Source organism: Schistocerca piceifrons, chromosome 5 (assembly GCF_021461385.2).
Source record: "Schistocerca piceifrons isolate TAMUIC-IGC-003096 chromosome 5, iqSchPice1.1, whole genome shotgun sequence".
In the NCBI taxonomy this organism is placed as follows: domain Eukaryota; kingdom Metazoa; phylum Arthropoda; class Insecta; order Orthoptera; family Acrididae; genus Schistocerca; species Schistocerca piceifrons.
The window spans coordinates 625613814-625629666 of record NC_060142.1 but is presented as its reverse complement, the minus strand read 5'-3'; the positions used below and the strand labels follow the sequence as shown (position 1 = coordinate 625629666).

At 40.2% G+C, this 15853-nt stretch overlaps 1 protein-coding gene across 1 annotated transcript in view; it reads right to left on the bottom strand.

Annotated features, from left to right (window-relative positions):
- Window positions 1-332: 332 nt before the first annotated feature.
- LOC124798232 (maspardin-like) overlaps window positions 333-15853 on the bottom strand; it is an 80428-nt gene continuing 64907 nt past the window's right edge. The window contains exons 6-7 of the mRNA XM_047261547.1: window positions 852-1100; window positions 333-768 (exon numbers count right to left, since the gene is read on the bottom strand). Coding sequence (XP_047117503.1) covers window positions 685-768; window positions 852-1100 — 333 coding nt within the window. The 3' untranslated portion in view covers window positions 333-684. The remainder of the gene's footprint in view (window positions 769-851; window positions 1101-15853) is intronic.

Here is a 15853-nt window from a genome sequence, read left to right as displayed (position 1 = left end):
CCAACTGGTAAGGGTCCCAGACACATGAGCAATACTCAAAAGTAAGTTGTATGATTGTTGTGTAAGCCACTTCTTCTGTGGCTGAATTACATTTTCTCAAGATTCTTCCTCTGAATCTCAGTCAGAATCAGCTTCACCTACAGTTTGTTTTATGTTGTTATTCCATTTTAGGTAGTCATGAAAAAACTAAATGTGGCTGGTCAGTTAGAGTTTTGACCTTCCTTCACATGAAAGTGTGTCCAGAGTCTTAACCACAGCATGCTTCACTAGATTTTGGAAAACTGATTGATTGAGTAAGTGAAGTAATTTCATGCCGTAAGGAGTAAAAATAATTATCACAAAAGCAACAAAACTTTATTTTTAAAATATGGATACTTAACAGGATATGTTTACAAAAATATATAATGTGTATGTGTATATATCAGTAGTGTCTTATGTACAAAGAATATAAATACAAAAGGCAGAGATCAGCAACATTAACTGCCTAAACACCTATCTTTAACGCTTGCACAGTACACGACTAGACTTGACTGTAATTGAAATTGCATCAGAGTCTTTTAGGCCATAAATGCTGGTATGTACTGCAATATGCAGCAGTACTAGTGTGATCAAATCCATACCATTCAATTTAGAGAAATTACAATTTCTCTAAGTTAGAGAGAGAAAGAGTACACTGATAAATTTTTATTCCCCCTCTTTTGAAGTTTTTTGTGATGGTACAGGCTCTGATGCACTGAGATTGGTCCCATCAAAACTCCGTAAATGTATCTGTAACAAGGTATATATAAAAATTAAACTATTTATTTCAATATTTCTACACACTACAACAAGCAGTTAATAGTCTTCAGTACCTGAAGATGGAGGTTGACTTCCTCACTTCGACTCAAGTAAGGAAAATTTCCACCTGACTTTAGATGTGCTAATTTGGCAGTTGGATAGCATTTGTACATTTCTTCTCTTACAGGATTAGAAAGAGCATAATCATCAAAAACATCAATTATCGTTATTGGAATACCTGACAGTTTCTGTGGTTCGACGTAAGAGTGTATGCAATTCATTGTCAGTCTTGAAGCAAGATCTGGCTGTGACAAGCTTTCCAACTGTAATAAGAAACACAAGATTTCAGTCATTCAGCTAATTACATCTGTGGTTCAGGTCAAAAAATATAAAAGGTATATTTTATTGATTTTGAACTGAAACAACTTAATATTTGCTGTTTATGTCCATGGATATTATCAGTTTCTGAAAATATAAGTAAATGGATAGATAAACAATCTACTAACCAAGCAGAGACAGGAGAACACACACATAAAAGTTGCACTTCCCTAGCTTTTGGAGCAAGTGCCTCTTTCTTCTGGCACAAGGGTTGATGGGGAAGGAAGAGGCGTAAAGGGAAAGGCCAAAACTCCCGATCAGAGGTGGTTTACCACACAGGCTGTGAAGAAAAGACTGATTGTTGGGAACTGCACTGGATGAGATTTAAAAGATGGGAGCTTAAAAGTGGAAGATAGGGTGTATGCAAGACAGAGTCCACTTCTAAGTGAGGTAAGTGCAGGGTGGGAAAGAAAATGGCTGTGAACTTTGCAATGTCTTTTACCGGTTTGTTTCGACATTTGATAGCTATTTTCTTTCCCACCCTCCTTGCTCAGCAGTTACCTCTGTCTTGTATGTATCCTATCTTCCACCTTTAAGCTCTCAGCTTTTCAAATCTCATGCAGTGCAATTCCCAACAATCAGTCTTTCCTTCTCATTCCATCTGGTAACTCTCACTTGATGTAGAATTCTGGGTGACTTTTCTGACCTCAACCCCTTTTCCTAAACCTCACCAGTCCTTTAACTTTCACCCCTCTTCCTTCCCCTTCAACCCGTCTGCTAGGAGGAGGGGTCAATGGCTCCAAAAGCCAGCAATTTTAATACTTTTAGTATTTGCTCTATAATCCAAAGCTTAGCTAACATTTTCTTATAATAAATTAAAGGTTAGATTCATTCAGTCTCAGTCACTGTTCAATATTTCTCAAACGTTAAGCACTACTGGCTCATCAATTATCTGCCAATCCGGAAGTTTGGATTACTTGCATTTTACAATCCATAGTTACTTCACTATCCACTTTCAATTGGGTCATGGCAAACACACTCAGATATAAAGAAAACATTTTACACAATGACATTTTTACCTTCCTCCCCCCATGAACCATGGACCTTGCCGTTGGTGGGGACTGATCTGGCCTTGTAACACTAACCAAAACAGCCTTGCTGTGCTGGTACTACGAACGGCTGAAAGCAAGGCGAAACTACAGCTGTAATTTTTCCCAAGGGGATGCAGCTTTACTGTATGGTTAAATGATGATGGCGTCCTCATGGGTAAAATATTCCGGAGGTAAAATAGCCCCCCATTCAGATCTCCGGGCAGGGACTACTCAAGGGGACGTCATTATCAGGAGAAAGAAAACTGGCATTCTACGGATCGGAGCATGGAATGTCAGATTCCTTAATCGGGCAGGTAGGTTAGAAAATTTAAAAAGGGAAATGGATAGGTTAAAGTTAGATATAGTGGGAATTAGTGAAGATCAGTGGCAGGAGGAACAAGACTTCTGGTCAGGTGAATACAGGATTATAAATACAAAATCAAATAGGGGTAATGCAGGAATTGGTTTAATAATGAATAAAAAAATAGGAGTGCGGGTAAGCTACTACAAACAGCACAGTGAACGTATTACAGTGGCCAAGATAGACACAAAGCCCATGCCTACTACAGTAGTACAAGTTTATATGCCAACTAGCTCTGCAGATGACGAAGAAATTGAAGAAATGTATGATGAGATAAAAGAAATTATTCAGGTAGTGAAGGGAGACGAAAATTCAATAGTCATGGGTGACTGAAATTCAACAATAGGAAAAGGGAGAGAAGGAAACACAGTCGGTGAATATGGATTGGGGCTAAGAAATGAAAGAGGAAGCTGTCTGGTAGAATTTTGCACAGAGCATAGCTTAATCACAGCTAACACTTGGTTTAAGAATCATAAAAGAAGGTTGTATATATGGAAGAAGCCTGGAGATACTAAAAGGTATCAGATAGATTATATAATGGTAAGACAGAGATTTAGGAACCAGGTTTTAAATTGTAAGACATTTCCAGGGGCAGATGTGGACTGACCACAATCTATTGGTTATGACCTGTAGATTAAAACTGAAGAAACTGCAAAAAGGTGGGAATTTAAGGAGATGGGACCTGGATAAACTGACTAAACCAGAGGTTGTACAGAGTTTCAGGGACAGCATAATGGAACAATTGACAGGAATGGGGGAAAGAAATACAGTAGAAGACGAATGGGCAGCTCTGAGGGATGAAGTAGTGAAGGCAGTAGAGGATCAAGTAGGTAAAAAGACGAGGGCTAGTAGAAATCCTTGGATAACAGAAGAAATACTGAATTTAATTGATGAAAGGGGAAAATATAAAAATGCAGTAAATAAAGCAGGCAAAAAGGAATACAAACGTCTCAAAAATGAGATCGACAGGAAGTACAAAATGGCTAAGCAGGCATGGCTAGATGACAAATGTAAGGATGTAGAGGCTAATCTCACTAGGGTAAGATAGATACTGCCTACAGGAAAATTAAAGAGACCTTTGGAGAAAAGAGAACGACTTGTATGAATATCAAGAGCTCAGATGGAAACCCAGTTCTAAGCAAAGAGGGGAAAGCAGAAAGGTGGAAGGAGTATATAGAGGGTCTATACAAGGGCGATGTACTTGAGGACAATATTATGGAAATGGAAGAAGATGTAGATGAAGATGAAATGGGAGATACGATACTGCGTGAAGAGTTTGACAGAGCACTGAAAGACCTGAGTCGAAACAAGGCCCCGGGAGTAGACAACATTCCATTATAACTACTGGCGGCCTTGGGAGAGCCAGTCCTGACAAAACTCTACCATCTGGTGAGTAAGATGTACGAGACAGGCGAAATACCCTCAGACTTCAAGAAGAATATAATAATTCCAATCCCAAAGAAAGCAGGTGTTGACAGATGTGAAAATTACCGAACTATCAGCTTAATAAGTCACAGCTGCAAAATACTAACACGAATTCTTTACAGACGAATGGAAAAACTAGTAGAAGCCAACCTCGGGGAAGATCAGTTTGGATTCCGTATAAATGTTGGAACACGTGAGGCAATACTGACCTTACGACTTATCTTGGAAGAAAGATTAAGGAAAGGCAAACCTACATTTCTAGCATTTGTAGACTTAGAGAAAGCTTTTGACAATGTTGACTGGAATACTCTCTTTCAAATTCTGCAGGTGGCAGGGAGCGAAAGGCTATTTACAATTTGTACAGAAACCAGATGGCAGCTGTAAGAGTCGAGGGACATGAAAGGGAAGCTGTGGTTGGGAAGGGAGTGAGACAGGGTTGTAGCCTCTCACCGATGTTATTCAATCTGTATATTGAGCAAGCAGTAAAGGAAACAAAAGAAAAATTCGGAGTAGGTATTAAAATACAGGGAGAAGAAATAAAAACTGAGGTTCGTCGATGACATTGTAATTCTGTCAGAGACAGCAAAGGACTTGGAAGAGCAGTTGAACGGAATGGACTGTGTCTTGAAAGGAGGATATAAGATGAACATCAACAAAAGGAAAATGAGGATAATGGAATGTAGTCGAATTAAGTCGGGTGATGCTGAGGGAATTAGATTAGGAAATGAGACACTTAAAGTAGTAAAGGAGTTTTGCTATTTAGGGAGCAAAATAAGCGATGATGGTCGAAGTAGAGAGGATATAAAATGTAGACTGGCAATGGCAAGGAAAGCGTTTCTCAAGAAGAGAAATTTGTTGACATTGAGTAAAGATTTAAGTGTCAGGTAGTCGTTTCTGAAAGTATTTGTACGGAGTGTAGCCATGTATGGAAGTGAAACATGGACGATAAATAGTTTAGACAAGAAGAGAATAGAAGCTTTCGAAATGTGGTGCTACAGAAGAATGTCGAAGATTAGGTGGGTAGATCACGTAACTAATGAGGAGGTATTGAATAGGATTGGGGAGAAGAGGAGTTTGTGGCACGACTTGACTAGAAGAAGGGATCGGTTGGTAGGACATGTCCTGAGGCATCAACGGATCACAAATTTAGCATTGGGGATAATGTGGCGGCAACAGGGTACTCAATTTGTCTTCATTGAGGTGATCCACACACATACTGTAAGAACTGTGTGTGTGGAACACTGCCATCATAATTCCTAGACAGGCCATACGTTGTAAGCACATGATGTCTTCCTCATATCATGACCAACGAATACTTCGTAAATGCTAAGACAGTCTAAGTATGTTCTGCACAGGATAACATATACGCCCTTTTCCTCAGCTGTACCTTTCTTTTATTTCGCTTTACTAGTAAATTCAAGGTCAGGAGTCAGGTTCACGTCTTGTCCCAACAAGTACCCATCACACAGTTTATGTGCAGGCAAAAGGTATTGCGTCTGCCTAGGCAGGTCTCATGATGCTATGGTCAGTTCCAGTACATCACTCGTGGCTGCTGCATTGTGGTCACGAAGAGGGGCCAAGGCAGTTTCAGAAAAGTTTTTACAGTCTGACGATAATTTATGGATTCGTAGTTTTAGCTTGACAATGTCCACCATGGACAAATGGTAGTTACTTTTATTCTGAAGAAGGTTGGGTTATACCAACTGAAAATATTTAAACTATAATTGTGTATTCAAGATATTCAGCCAGTTGTACAGAATATGAACTAGAGTGTACCAGGGACAAACTACATTTATTTGAAAATGTACTTCACAATACTTGAGACTAGTTAGCACTAGAGGAGAGTTTGACAAGACTGTCCATAATGGCCAAGAAATTGTCCTAAGTAACATTTATGGAATGTCTCACCGCATACAGAGAACAAACCAAAAGTCAGGGCTTCTGGTGGCTGGAGTGCAAACTGACAGCTCACATAAACACAGCAGCTGACAGTAATTGAAAATCTTTGTTACTATATCAATCCTCTCATGATAAACAGAGCACTGTCTAAAAATCTTGCTTGGTAGTGCACTCAGTGTCCAGAGTGTGTTCTACATTCAGGTAACTGAATCAAGAATGTAGTAATTTCGCAATACACTAGAATGTCCAGAGTTGGTGCTCCTGTTCTGATACACGATGCAGTCCCGTGTAAGGTGGTTCTAGTGCTGGTTGGACAGTGCCTATGCATAATATGATGTGTGCTTGTTTGTAAATCATGACACACACACACAGGTTGGTCCTTCCCCGTTTCTGGATGCTTGATGAGCTTGGATGTGACCAACATGTCCCTTGAGGCAACAAACAAAACAAGTCTAGTCATGGTCAGGCAGCTGCCTTTAACTTGGGTTGATGAATTCACCATGGAGTCTTAGTGGTTCACCAAACATGAGCTCCCTGATAAAGACCACAAGTCCAGTTTGTGTGTGCTGCGAAGATCACACAGAGCCATAGGTAAGGCTGTGTGTCCAACTAATGTTGTGACACATCACTGCAGCTTGCAAAGGATGGTGCCAATGTTCAATCATGCCATTGCTTGCTGGGGCTAGCTTCTTGTCCTTTGATGAACAACACTGCAGAATTTGCTAAGTTGAATAAATAGCTCTGATTCAAATTGTCAGCCATTATTTGTGGTGATGAGCAGCAGACAACTGAAGTGCGAAGTTCAATTCAACACAAAGAATTTCTGCTGAAATGATGTTGACTGGTACTGCTTCTGGCCAACAACGAGTGAAATGACCAACTGTAGTTAAACAGCACTGACGTTACCATGGAGGTACTGGACTTACTATGCCAATGTGCACATGCAGAAATTTTATAATCTCAGCTGCAAAATCTCCTACTGGGGCTGCTGACACTGAATGTACCTGTGAATCTACTCTTGACAATTGTTGTGTGTGCCAGGCCATATGAAATGTTTTTAAACCTGCTGAGTTTATGATCTGACACCAATGTGGCACAAGTTGTGCAGTCTGTCAAAAGTACAACTGTGAAATGTGAGTGGCTGAAAAGGATGAAGCCTTCCACTAGAAATACCACAGTATAGCTTCATGCCTGTGTCTGAAATGTCTACCAGTTGTAACTGTGGGTGGACTATGAATCTTTCGGTAGATTCTGGAGTTCCTGGTGAGATTTCTGTGTCTTTCCAGGTACTGCAAAATCAACAGCATTTATTATGCTGCTAATGCAAGACAGTTGGCTACTATGTTGTCAATGCCTGAAATATTACAGATGTCAGTGTTGTATTTGGCAATGAATACTAAATGACTGTATCTGACACTATTAGCATGATTTGTTGTTCTACCTGAAAGTGTAGAGAAGAGGCTTGTGAATGGTAAAAATTACAACTCCTCTGGCTTGCAACTGGTGGTGAAAGTATTTGATTGATTCATAAACAGTAATAAGATCACAACCATAAGTGCCCAGTTTTGATGCAAAAGTGAGAGCTTGTGTGAAGGAGGGGGTAAGTGGTTGTCAAGCACCATAGACTAGCTGTTGTAATGCGCACCGATAGCAGTCTGGCTAGTATCTACCACTAAAGCAATAGGTGCATCAAATGCAAGGTGTGTTGGGAGTGTGCTATTGGCCAAGCTATGCTTAGCTTTGCTTCTTCTAAGGCAATTCATCACATTTGTCCACTGGATTGGATAATTTTCCTTAAATTTAGGTACAGGAAGTGCTGCAGTCAATGGCTCTTGCAACTTGGCCAAGCGGGACAGAGGATGCTGGTAAAAATTTAGCATTACTCAGAAATAATAGTTCCCCTGATTGTTTCAAGCCATGGCATCTTCATTATAGCTTTTACTTTCTCAGGAAGTAGTAGTGACTCCACTGATGAAATATGATGGTCCAAGAAGTTAAGAGCGGTTGGCCAAATACAAACTTGATAGTATTCAATACCACATTGTGTTGCTGTTGGTGTTTAAAGACTTCCACCAAATGTTGCTAGTGCTGATCCACACTGGATAAAAAGACAACGCTGTCACCTCGGTAGACAAAACAGAATGACAAACCTTGCAGCATGGAGTCAATGAACTTTTGCCATGACTGCTGCATTGTGTAGACCAAATGTCAAAGACACTAACAAGCTGAATGGCATGATTATGGCTGTTTTCAGCATGTCATCTGTCCCAGAATTTGTGTGAAGGTCTTTGCACAGTCTAGCACACTAAACAAGGTCACACTACGCAGAGCATAGTTACAAGCTCTTAACAGGGGTACTCACCATACAGATGCCACATGCCACATTTCTTGGGTACTAGATGGAGAGGTGATGACCACGGACTGATTAAAGGATGAATACCGCCTTCTTTGAGCACAGAGTCGAATTCTGTCTTTGCTACAGCTGAACGGTCAGGAGATAATTGAATAGGTCTGCACGAAACATGTGGGCCAATGCTTGTTTTAATGTAATGCACGGTATTGTGCTGTATCTCTCACGGGGCACTATAGTGTTGCATAATGGCTGGAAACTGTTCAAGTAGCTTGTTGTATTTACAACCTGCCACCTGGATGATCTGGATGCTATGTATCAGTACTCTGTATCTGAATCTAGCAGTTACACCGCCTGTGATGCTCTCATCTAGTCTGGTAGCAGATGACAGTGTGCTAGAAACTGCTCCAATTTTGGGTTCCATGCCATCAGTTACAGTGAAATTCCAGGGGAAACCATGGATGACACAGTCCCACATCAAATTCAATGTGTTGAGTGTCGTAAGTCACAATGAATGAATTTTTTGCTGTGGAGAGACAGAATGAACTCTGGCCAGCAATTTCACAGCAAGGTACATGGATAAATACACAAGACTGAACCAGTATCCACAAGAAATTTTTGTCTCATCTACCGATCACTGATAAACACACACTGAGATTGTTATTAGCAATTGGGTGCACCTATGTCTGACTGCTGCAGGCATTTGGCTAAGCACAAGGTGAGGTGCACTTGTGCCACTGATCTCCAAACTTCCTGCAATACCAGCAAACAATGTGGCTGCTCTGTGCTACATCGGACAACTAACCAGTTCATACCGGGACAAATAACAAGTTCATACCGGAACAACTCTGCATTCTCTTTTGATACCCTGTTCTGTGTTCTGCACTTGGCTTGAGACAGCAGTTCGCTGGTTTTTCAGAGCACTGACCTTATCTGCAATGCAATCTTAATTTGCACAAGTCACCACTGATGACAAAGCTCTGCTGCATGGTGCTGCCACTGCAATGATTGAGGTTGGCAATAGTGCCTCTTGTATTCTACTGCCCAGATACATCAAGGAGTCTAATGGCATTTCGGTCTGACACTACTACAGCTTTCACGGGGCTGGAAGATGGCTACTCAATGTACGTAGTGAACTACCAGGTACAGTGCCTGTGTGAACTTGACTGCATAAGTGCCTGAAATATTGTGACAATTTTCTGTCACCTGTATTTTCTTGTGTTAGGACTTGTCACATGTACTCTTCCTGTGATGCGGAAACCCTACAAATTAATTCAGCCTTGAGTTTGTTATAATCTCACACAGGAGGTTCAGTTGTTACATCTTTGACTTTAGCTGTGTAATAATAATCGAACTGGTTGACCTCTAAGGCAAATATTGTTGAATCTGCAGTTATTCCATTGTAATGAAATCTAGTTTCTACCTATGCAAACTGTAATACATTATTATGAGGCCAGAATGGAGAAAATCTCACAGCAAGTCATGATACTGAGAGTAATTCAGTGACCAATTTGTCTTATGTTTTGTGGAAAGTCTTTAATCACTCTTTAAAGTTAGTGCTGCTTCTTCTGGTTACACAGACTAAACATACAGGCTGAGATCATGTTGGGTCAGCAGTGTCAGTGTAACTTGGTGTTAGCCATCCAAATTACTATAACTGTGTGTTCAAGATACTCAGCCAATCATATGAAATATGAACTAGAGTGCAACAGGAACAAATAATTTTTATTCACTTACAAACACAGTAGAATGTACTCAATCCTTGAGACAAGTTTGCACTACAGAAGAATTAGACTAAACTGTCAATAATTGCCATGAAATTATCATTCTAGTGGAATGTCAGACTGCACAACGAGAACAAACCAAAACCCAGCACTTCTGGTGGCTGGAGCGAGAACACTGACCGCTTGCATTGTGGTGTAACATGTCGATTTTACAGAATAACATGCTCCACTTCTAATCACTCAGTCTCACAAAAGATATTTGTGGAAACCAGAAATATTTAGATTGTAGTTAAATGTAGGACATCCCAATGTGCACGCTCTGGTTTGCATTTGTGCTGATGGGTGTGAAAAGCGTAAGCGCAGAACATCAACAAGGATGACGACAAGTGTGTGTCCACCTGTTGTGGAGCGCTGCTTATTCTTTGGTATCCCAAATTTGTAGAGATTTAAGTCACAGAGCAGAGGATGTGGATGATAACATCAATGCCAGAACAATTGGAGGTTATATATGAGAACTGTCAATGTTACGTCATGTCAGTACTTGAATACATGTTGTCATCTATTTTGAGCTACAAGTAAAGGGAGACATGTTCACCCAGAATTTTAAATAAAGTTATACAGTGGGAAGATCAGATTTGCAATACAGAAGAGTTATTGCAAAAGTGACCACGCCATTTTAGTAGCTTGAGTAGGATGGACCTCTTTCAGGATCTGCCCCTGTGAAAGGTGAAGTAGTCCTCTGTCAAGTGGGCATGTCCAGTACAGTGAATAACAAAGAATGGCGACCCCAATATATTTATATGGTAAAAGCTGGCACACACATCATCAGGCTGTAGGGGAGCTTAACACATCCTACCAAAACCCCATTAGTTTCACTCCATTTTGGAGTCCAAAGAGCAAAAACAGGAAAATAGGGTGCTAAAAGATGAGCTTCAATAATAATAACAATAAAAAGAATTCTGGCATAAATAATGGATGAAGATAAGATATTGCACAGAGCAAACCAAGTTGGCAACTGAAAAAATGAGGGGGCGCATTCAGTGGTGTTGCCCGAATCAACTGGAATACTTGAGAAGAATTAATTTTAATCTGGTTAAGACCGAAGAAGAGTTAATTATTATAAAGAACTGGGCAACAGATGTTGACCATAGCAACAAGCTCAACAGTGAAAGATATTTGTGTGCTTAAGAAACATTTGGTATGCGAGTAGAGAAGAATTTCATCAGTGAAATGGAAAATCCTGTGCTGCGCTTTTAGACGAAAATGGCAGCAGCGATCTCTAAGAACTTCCCAGCAGCAGCTGACCAGCACAACAACAGTGCAGCTCCACTTTGCATTGCAATAGTCGATGAGTTGGCTATGCAATGACTGCACAGCAGCTCATTGTTCTGTTTCTTTGCGTATGCACAATGCATTAGCAGTGCAGTGCAGCTAGCTGTGCGCCTGATTAGGTGAGCCATAAACAGTACCAATCTAACTGTTTTTTTATCAGTAATGCACTGGGAACAGTTGTACAGGGACATTTTACTTGCTTTGGGTTGTCAGGTTCAAAACCTAGTGTCATTGTTCAAGCAGAGAGGTTCATTGAGAGCTGCAAAAGATCGTGAAGTAATCTATGAAAAGAGCCTGAGATACCTGGTGGGAGACAATCCATAATAGAGTTAATTGCTATGGCAAACAAGACAATGCTGAGCACATAACTGTGAGGCACTCCATTCTCACGAATAAAAGTGTCCAACAGAGCTGAGCCCATATGTACCTTAAAAAGATGGTCTTTTAAAATTCCCGTATAAGAAGGGACATGCGACCCCAGAAGCCCCACTTTTTTTTATTTATTTATTGTTCTGTGGGACCAAATTAAGGAGAAGTCTCCATGGTCATGGAACGAGTCAATATGTGAAATTATAATACGATATTAGAAACAGATAAAATGAAATATAAAAAAAACATTCAGGTGACAAGTCGTAAGTTTAAATAAAGAAAATCAACAATGTAACACTGGAATTTGCTTAATTTTTTAGCTCTTCCAGGAGCTCCTCGACAGAATAGAAGGAGTGAGCCATGAGGAAACTCTTCAGTTTAGACTTTAAAGAGTTTGGGCTACTGCTAAGATTTTTGAGTTCTTGTCGTAGCTTATTGAAAATGGATGCAGCAGAATACTGCACTCCTTTCTGCACAAGAGTCAAGGAAGTGCATTCCACATGCAGATTGGATTTCTGCCTAGTATTAATTGAGTGAAAGCTGCTAACTCTTGGGAATAGGCTAATATTGCTAACAACAAACGACATTAAAGAAAATATATACTGTGAGGGCAATGTCAGAATTCCCAGACTATTGAATAGGGGTCGACAAGAGGTTCTCGAACTTACACCACATATAGCTCGAACAGCCCGTTTTTGAGCCAAAAATACCCCTTTTGAAACAGAAGAATTACCCCAAAAAATAATACCATACGACATAAGCATATGAAAATATGCGAAGTAGACTACTTTTCGTGTTGAAGTGTCACTTATTTCAGATACTGTTCTAATGGTAAATAAAGCAGCATTTAGCTTCTGAACAAGATCCTGGACATGGGCTTTCCACAACAGCTTACTATCTATCCGAACGCCTAGGAACTTGAACTGTTCCGTCTCGCTTATAATATGCCCATTCTGTCTGATCAAAATATCAGTTCTTGTTGAACTGTGAGTTAGAAACTGTAAAAACTGAGTCTTACTGTGATTTAGCATCAAATTATTTTCCACAAGCCACGAACTTATTTCATGAACTACATTATTTGTTACTGTTTCAATATTACACACAAGAGCCTTCACTATCAAGCTGGTGTCATCAGCAAACAGAAATATTTTTGAATCACCTGTAATACTAGAAGGCATATCATTTATATAAATAAGAAACAGCAGTGGCCCCAGCACCGACCCTTGGGGAACGCCCCACTTAACAGTGCCCCATTGGGACTGAACATCACTACCACACTCAATATTGCGGAGAATTACCTTCTGCTTTCTGTTCTTAAAGTAAGAGGCGAACCAATTGTATGCTACTCCCCTTACTCCATAATGGTCAAACTTCTGCAGTAATATTTTGTGGTCAACGCAGTCAAAAGCCTTCGTTAAATCAAAGAAAACACCTAGCGTCCGCAACCTTTTATTTAATCCGTCCAAAACCTCCCAGAGAAAAGAGAATATAGCATTTTCAGTTATTAAACCATTTCTAAAACCAAACTGAACATTTGACAGCAAATTATGTGAATTTAAATGCTCCAGTAACCTCGTATTTACAACCTTCTCGATAACTTTAGCAAACACCGATGGCATAGAAATAGGTCTATAATTGTCAATATTATCCATGTCTCCCTTTTTATAAAGTGGCTTCACTACCGAGTACTTTAATCGGTCAGGAAACCGACCACTCCTAAAGGAAAAGTTACAGATATGGCTAAGTACTGGGATAACATACATAGAACAATACTTCAGTATTCTGCTAGATACCCCGTCATATCCATGAGAGTTCTTGGTCTTTAGTGATTTAATTATTAACTCAATCTCCCTCTTGTCAGTATCATGGAGGAGCATTTCAGGTAACAGTCTCTGAACACTTTTTTCTAAGAGCGCTGTATGATTCCCTGTTGGGACTAGGTTTCTATTTAGTTCACCTGCTATATTCAGAAAGTGATTATTAAATACTGTACATATATGCGACTTATCAGTAGCACAGACATTCCTACTACGCACTGATTCTATATCCTCGACCTGTCTCTGCAGACCAGCCACTTCCTTTACGACTGACCATATGGTTTTAATTTTATCCTGAGACTTAGCTATTCTATCTGCATACCACTTACTTTTTGCCTTCCTAATAACATTTTTAAGCACCTTACAATACTGTTTGTAATGGGCTGATGCATTTAGATTCTGACTGTTTCTAACGTTTTGATATAATTGCCACTTTGTTCTACAAGATATTCTTATCCCTCTAGTCAGCCGCCCAGGCTGCCTGTTTGGGCTAGTACCCTGTTTTGAACGTTCTAACGGAAAGCAACTTTCAAAGAGCACGAGAAAAGTCTTGAGGAAAGCATTATATTTATCGTCTACTGTATCAGCGCTATAAACATCTTGCCACTCTTGTTCCTTGATAAGGTTTACAAAGGTCTCTACAGCAACTGTATCAGCTTTCCTAAACAGCTGATGACTATATTTAACACGTGTTGCAGCACAAAAATCTTTTAAAGTTAAAATTTGTGCATCATGATCTGAAAGGCCATTCACCTTTTTGCTAACAGAATGCCCTTCTAGTAATGAGGAATGAACAAAAATGTTGTCTATGGTTGTTCTACTGTTCCCTTGCACTCTCGTTGGAAAGAATACGGTTTGCATAAGATTATATGAATTAAGGAGGTCTACCAGCATCCTCTTCCTTGCACAATCACTTGTACAATTAATATTGAAGCCACCACATATAACTAACTTTTTGTATTTCCTATAAAGTGAACCAAGAACCTCCTCTAGTTTTAGCAAAAATGTTGTGAAATCGGAGTCTGGGGATCCATAAATAACAACAGTTAGAAGTTTAGCTCCATTAAATTTAACCACACCTGCACAACATTCAAACATCTTTTCAGTGCAGTACTTTGAAACATCGATTGACTCAAATGGGATGCCGTTTTTCACATACATGGCTACTCCCCCACAGCGCAAAGAGCTCCTCGAAAAGCTGCCAGCCAACCTGTATCCTGGTAAAGGAAGCCTCTGAATTATCTCCTTATTTAAGAAGTGTTCAGATATACCAATAATTTCAGAGTCAATATCTATAAGCAATTCACTAACTTTATCTCTAATACCTTGTATATTTTGATGAAATATACTAATTCCCTCATTACTCGGATACCTAAGCTTTGTCAGAAGTGGTTCCTTTGTTAGAGAGACCCACTCGTATATAAGATGGAGGATACCTGTCCTCCAGCAGGTGTCATATGCCTTCACCAAATCAAGAAACACAGCCAAAATTTGACACTTCCACAAAAAATTTTCGTAATACGAGTTGACAAGGTAATGAGATTATCAACTGCAGAGCGGGGCCTACGGGATCCACATTGGGCATTAGTGAGGAGATCTGGAGACTCAAGCCACCACCCAACTGACCAATAATCATTCTTTTCACCACCTTGTAGACACTACTGGTGAGGGAAATTGGGCGGTAACTGGAAGGAAAGGGTTCGTGCCTACCAAGTTAGGTACAGTACGGAAATGACAATGGCCTCTTGCCAGCGATAGGCAAATATGCCACCTGTGTGAATGCAGTTATATGTATGGAGGAAAAAGCATAGGCCCTCAGGGGATAGGTGTTGCAATATTAGAATATGGACACCATCCAGTCCTGGAGCAGATGATCGGGACTAAGGCAGTGCATGTTTAAGCTCCCTCCTAGCAAGAGCAGTACTGTAACATTCACGATTCTGGGAGGAGAAACACTGTCCTTGCCTTCACTGTCCGTTTCAGAGGGACGAAGGCAGGATGGTAGCAGGTGTAACTAAATTTCTGCAAAATATCAGCCCACATTATTGGAGATATCAAGCCAATCTACAATGACACTGTTTGCTATGGTCAGACCCAGAATTGGGGAATGAACCGCAGTTCCTGAAAGCCAATGGAGATTACCCTAAATAACAGAAGAGGGAGTAAAACTGGTGAATCAGCTTTGAAGAGAAAGCCAATAGCTGTTTTGCTATCTCTGAAAATACAGTGACACTGCACTCATAGCTGTTTATAACGGATACAGTTCACCATCATGGGATGACATTTAAAAATGCAGGGAGCTTGTCTCCATGTGTGGATTGTGTTGCAGCATGCCTCATTCAACCATGGGACAGGGGCATGTCACAGCGAGGTATGGAGCATTCTGTGCC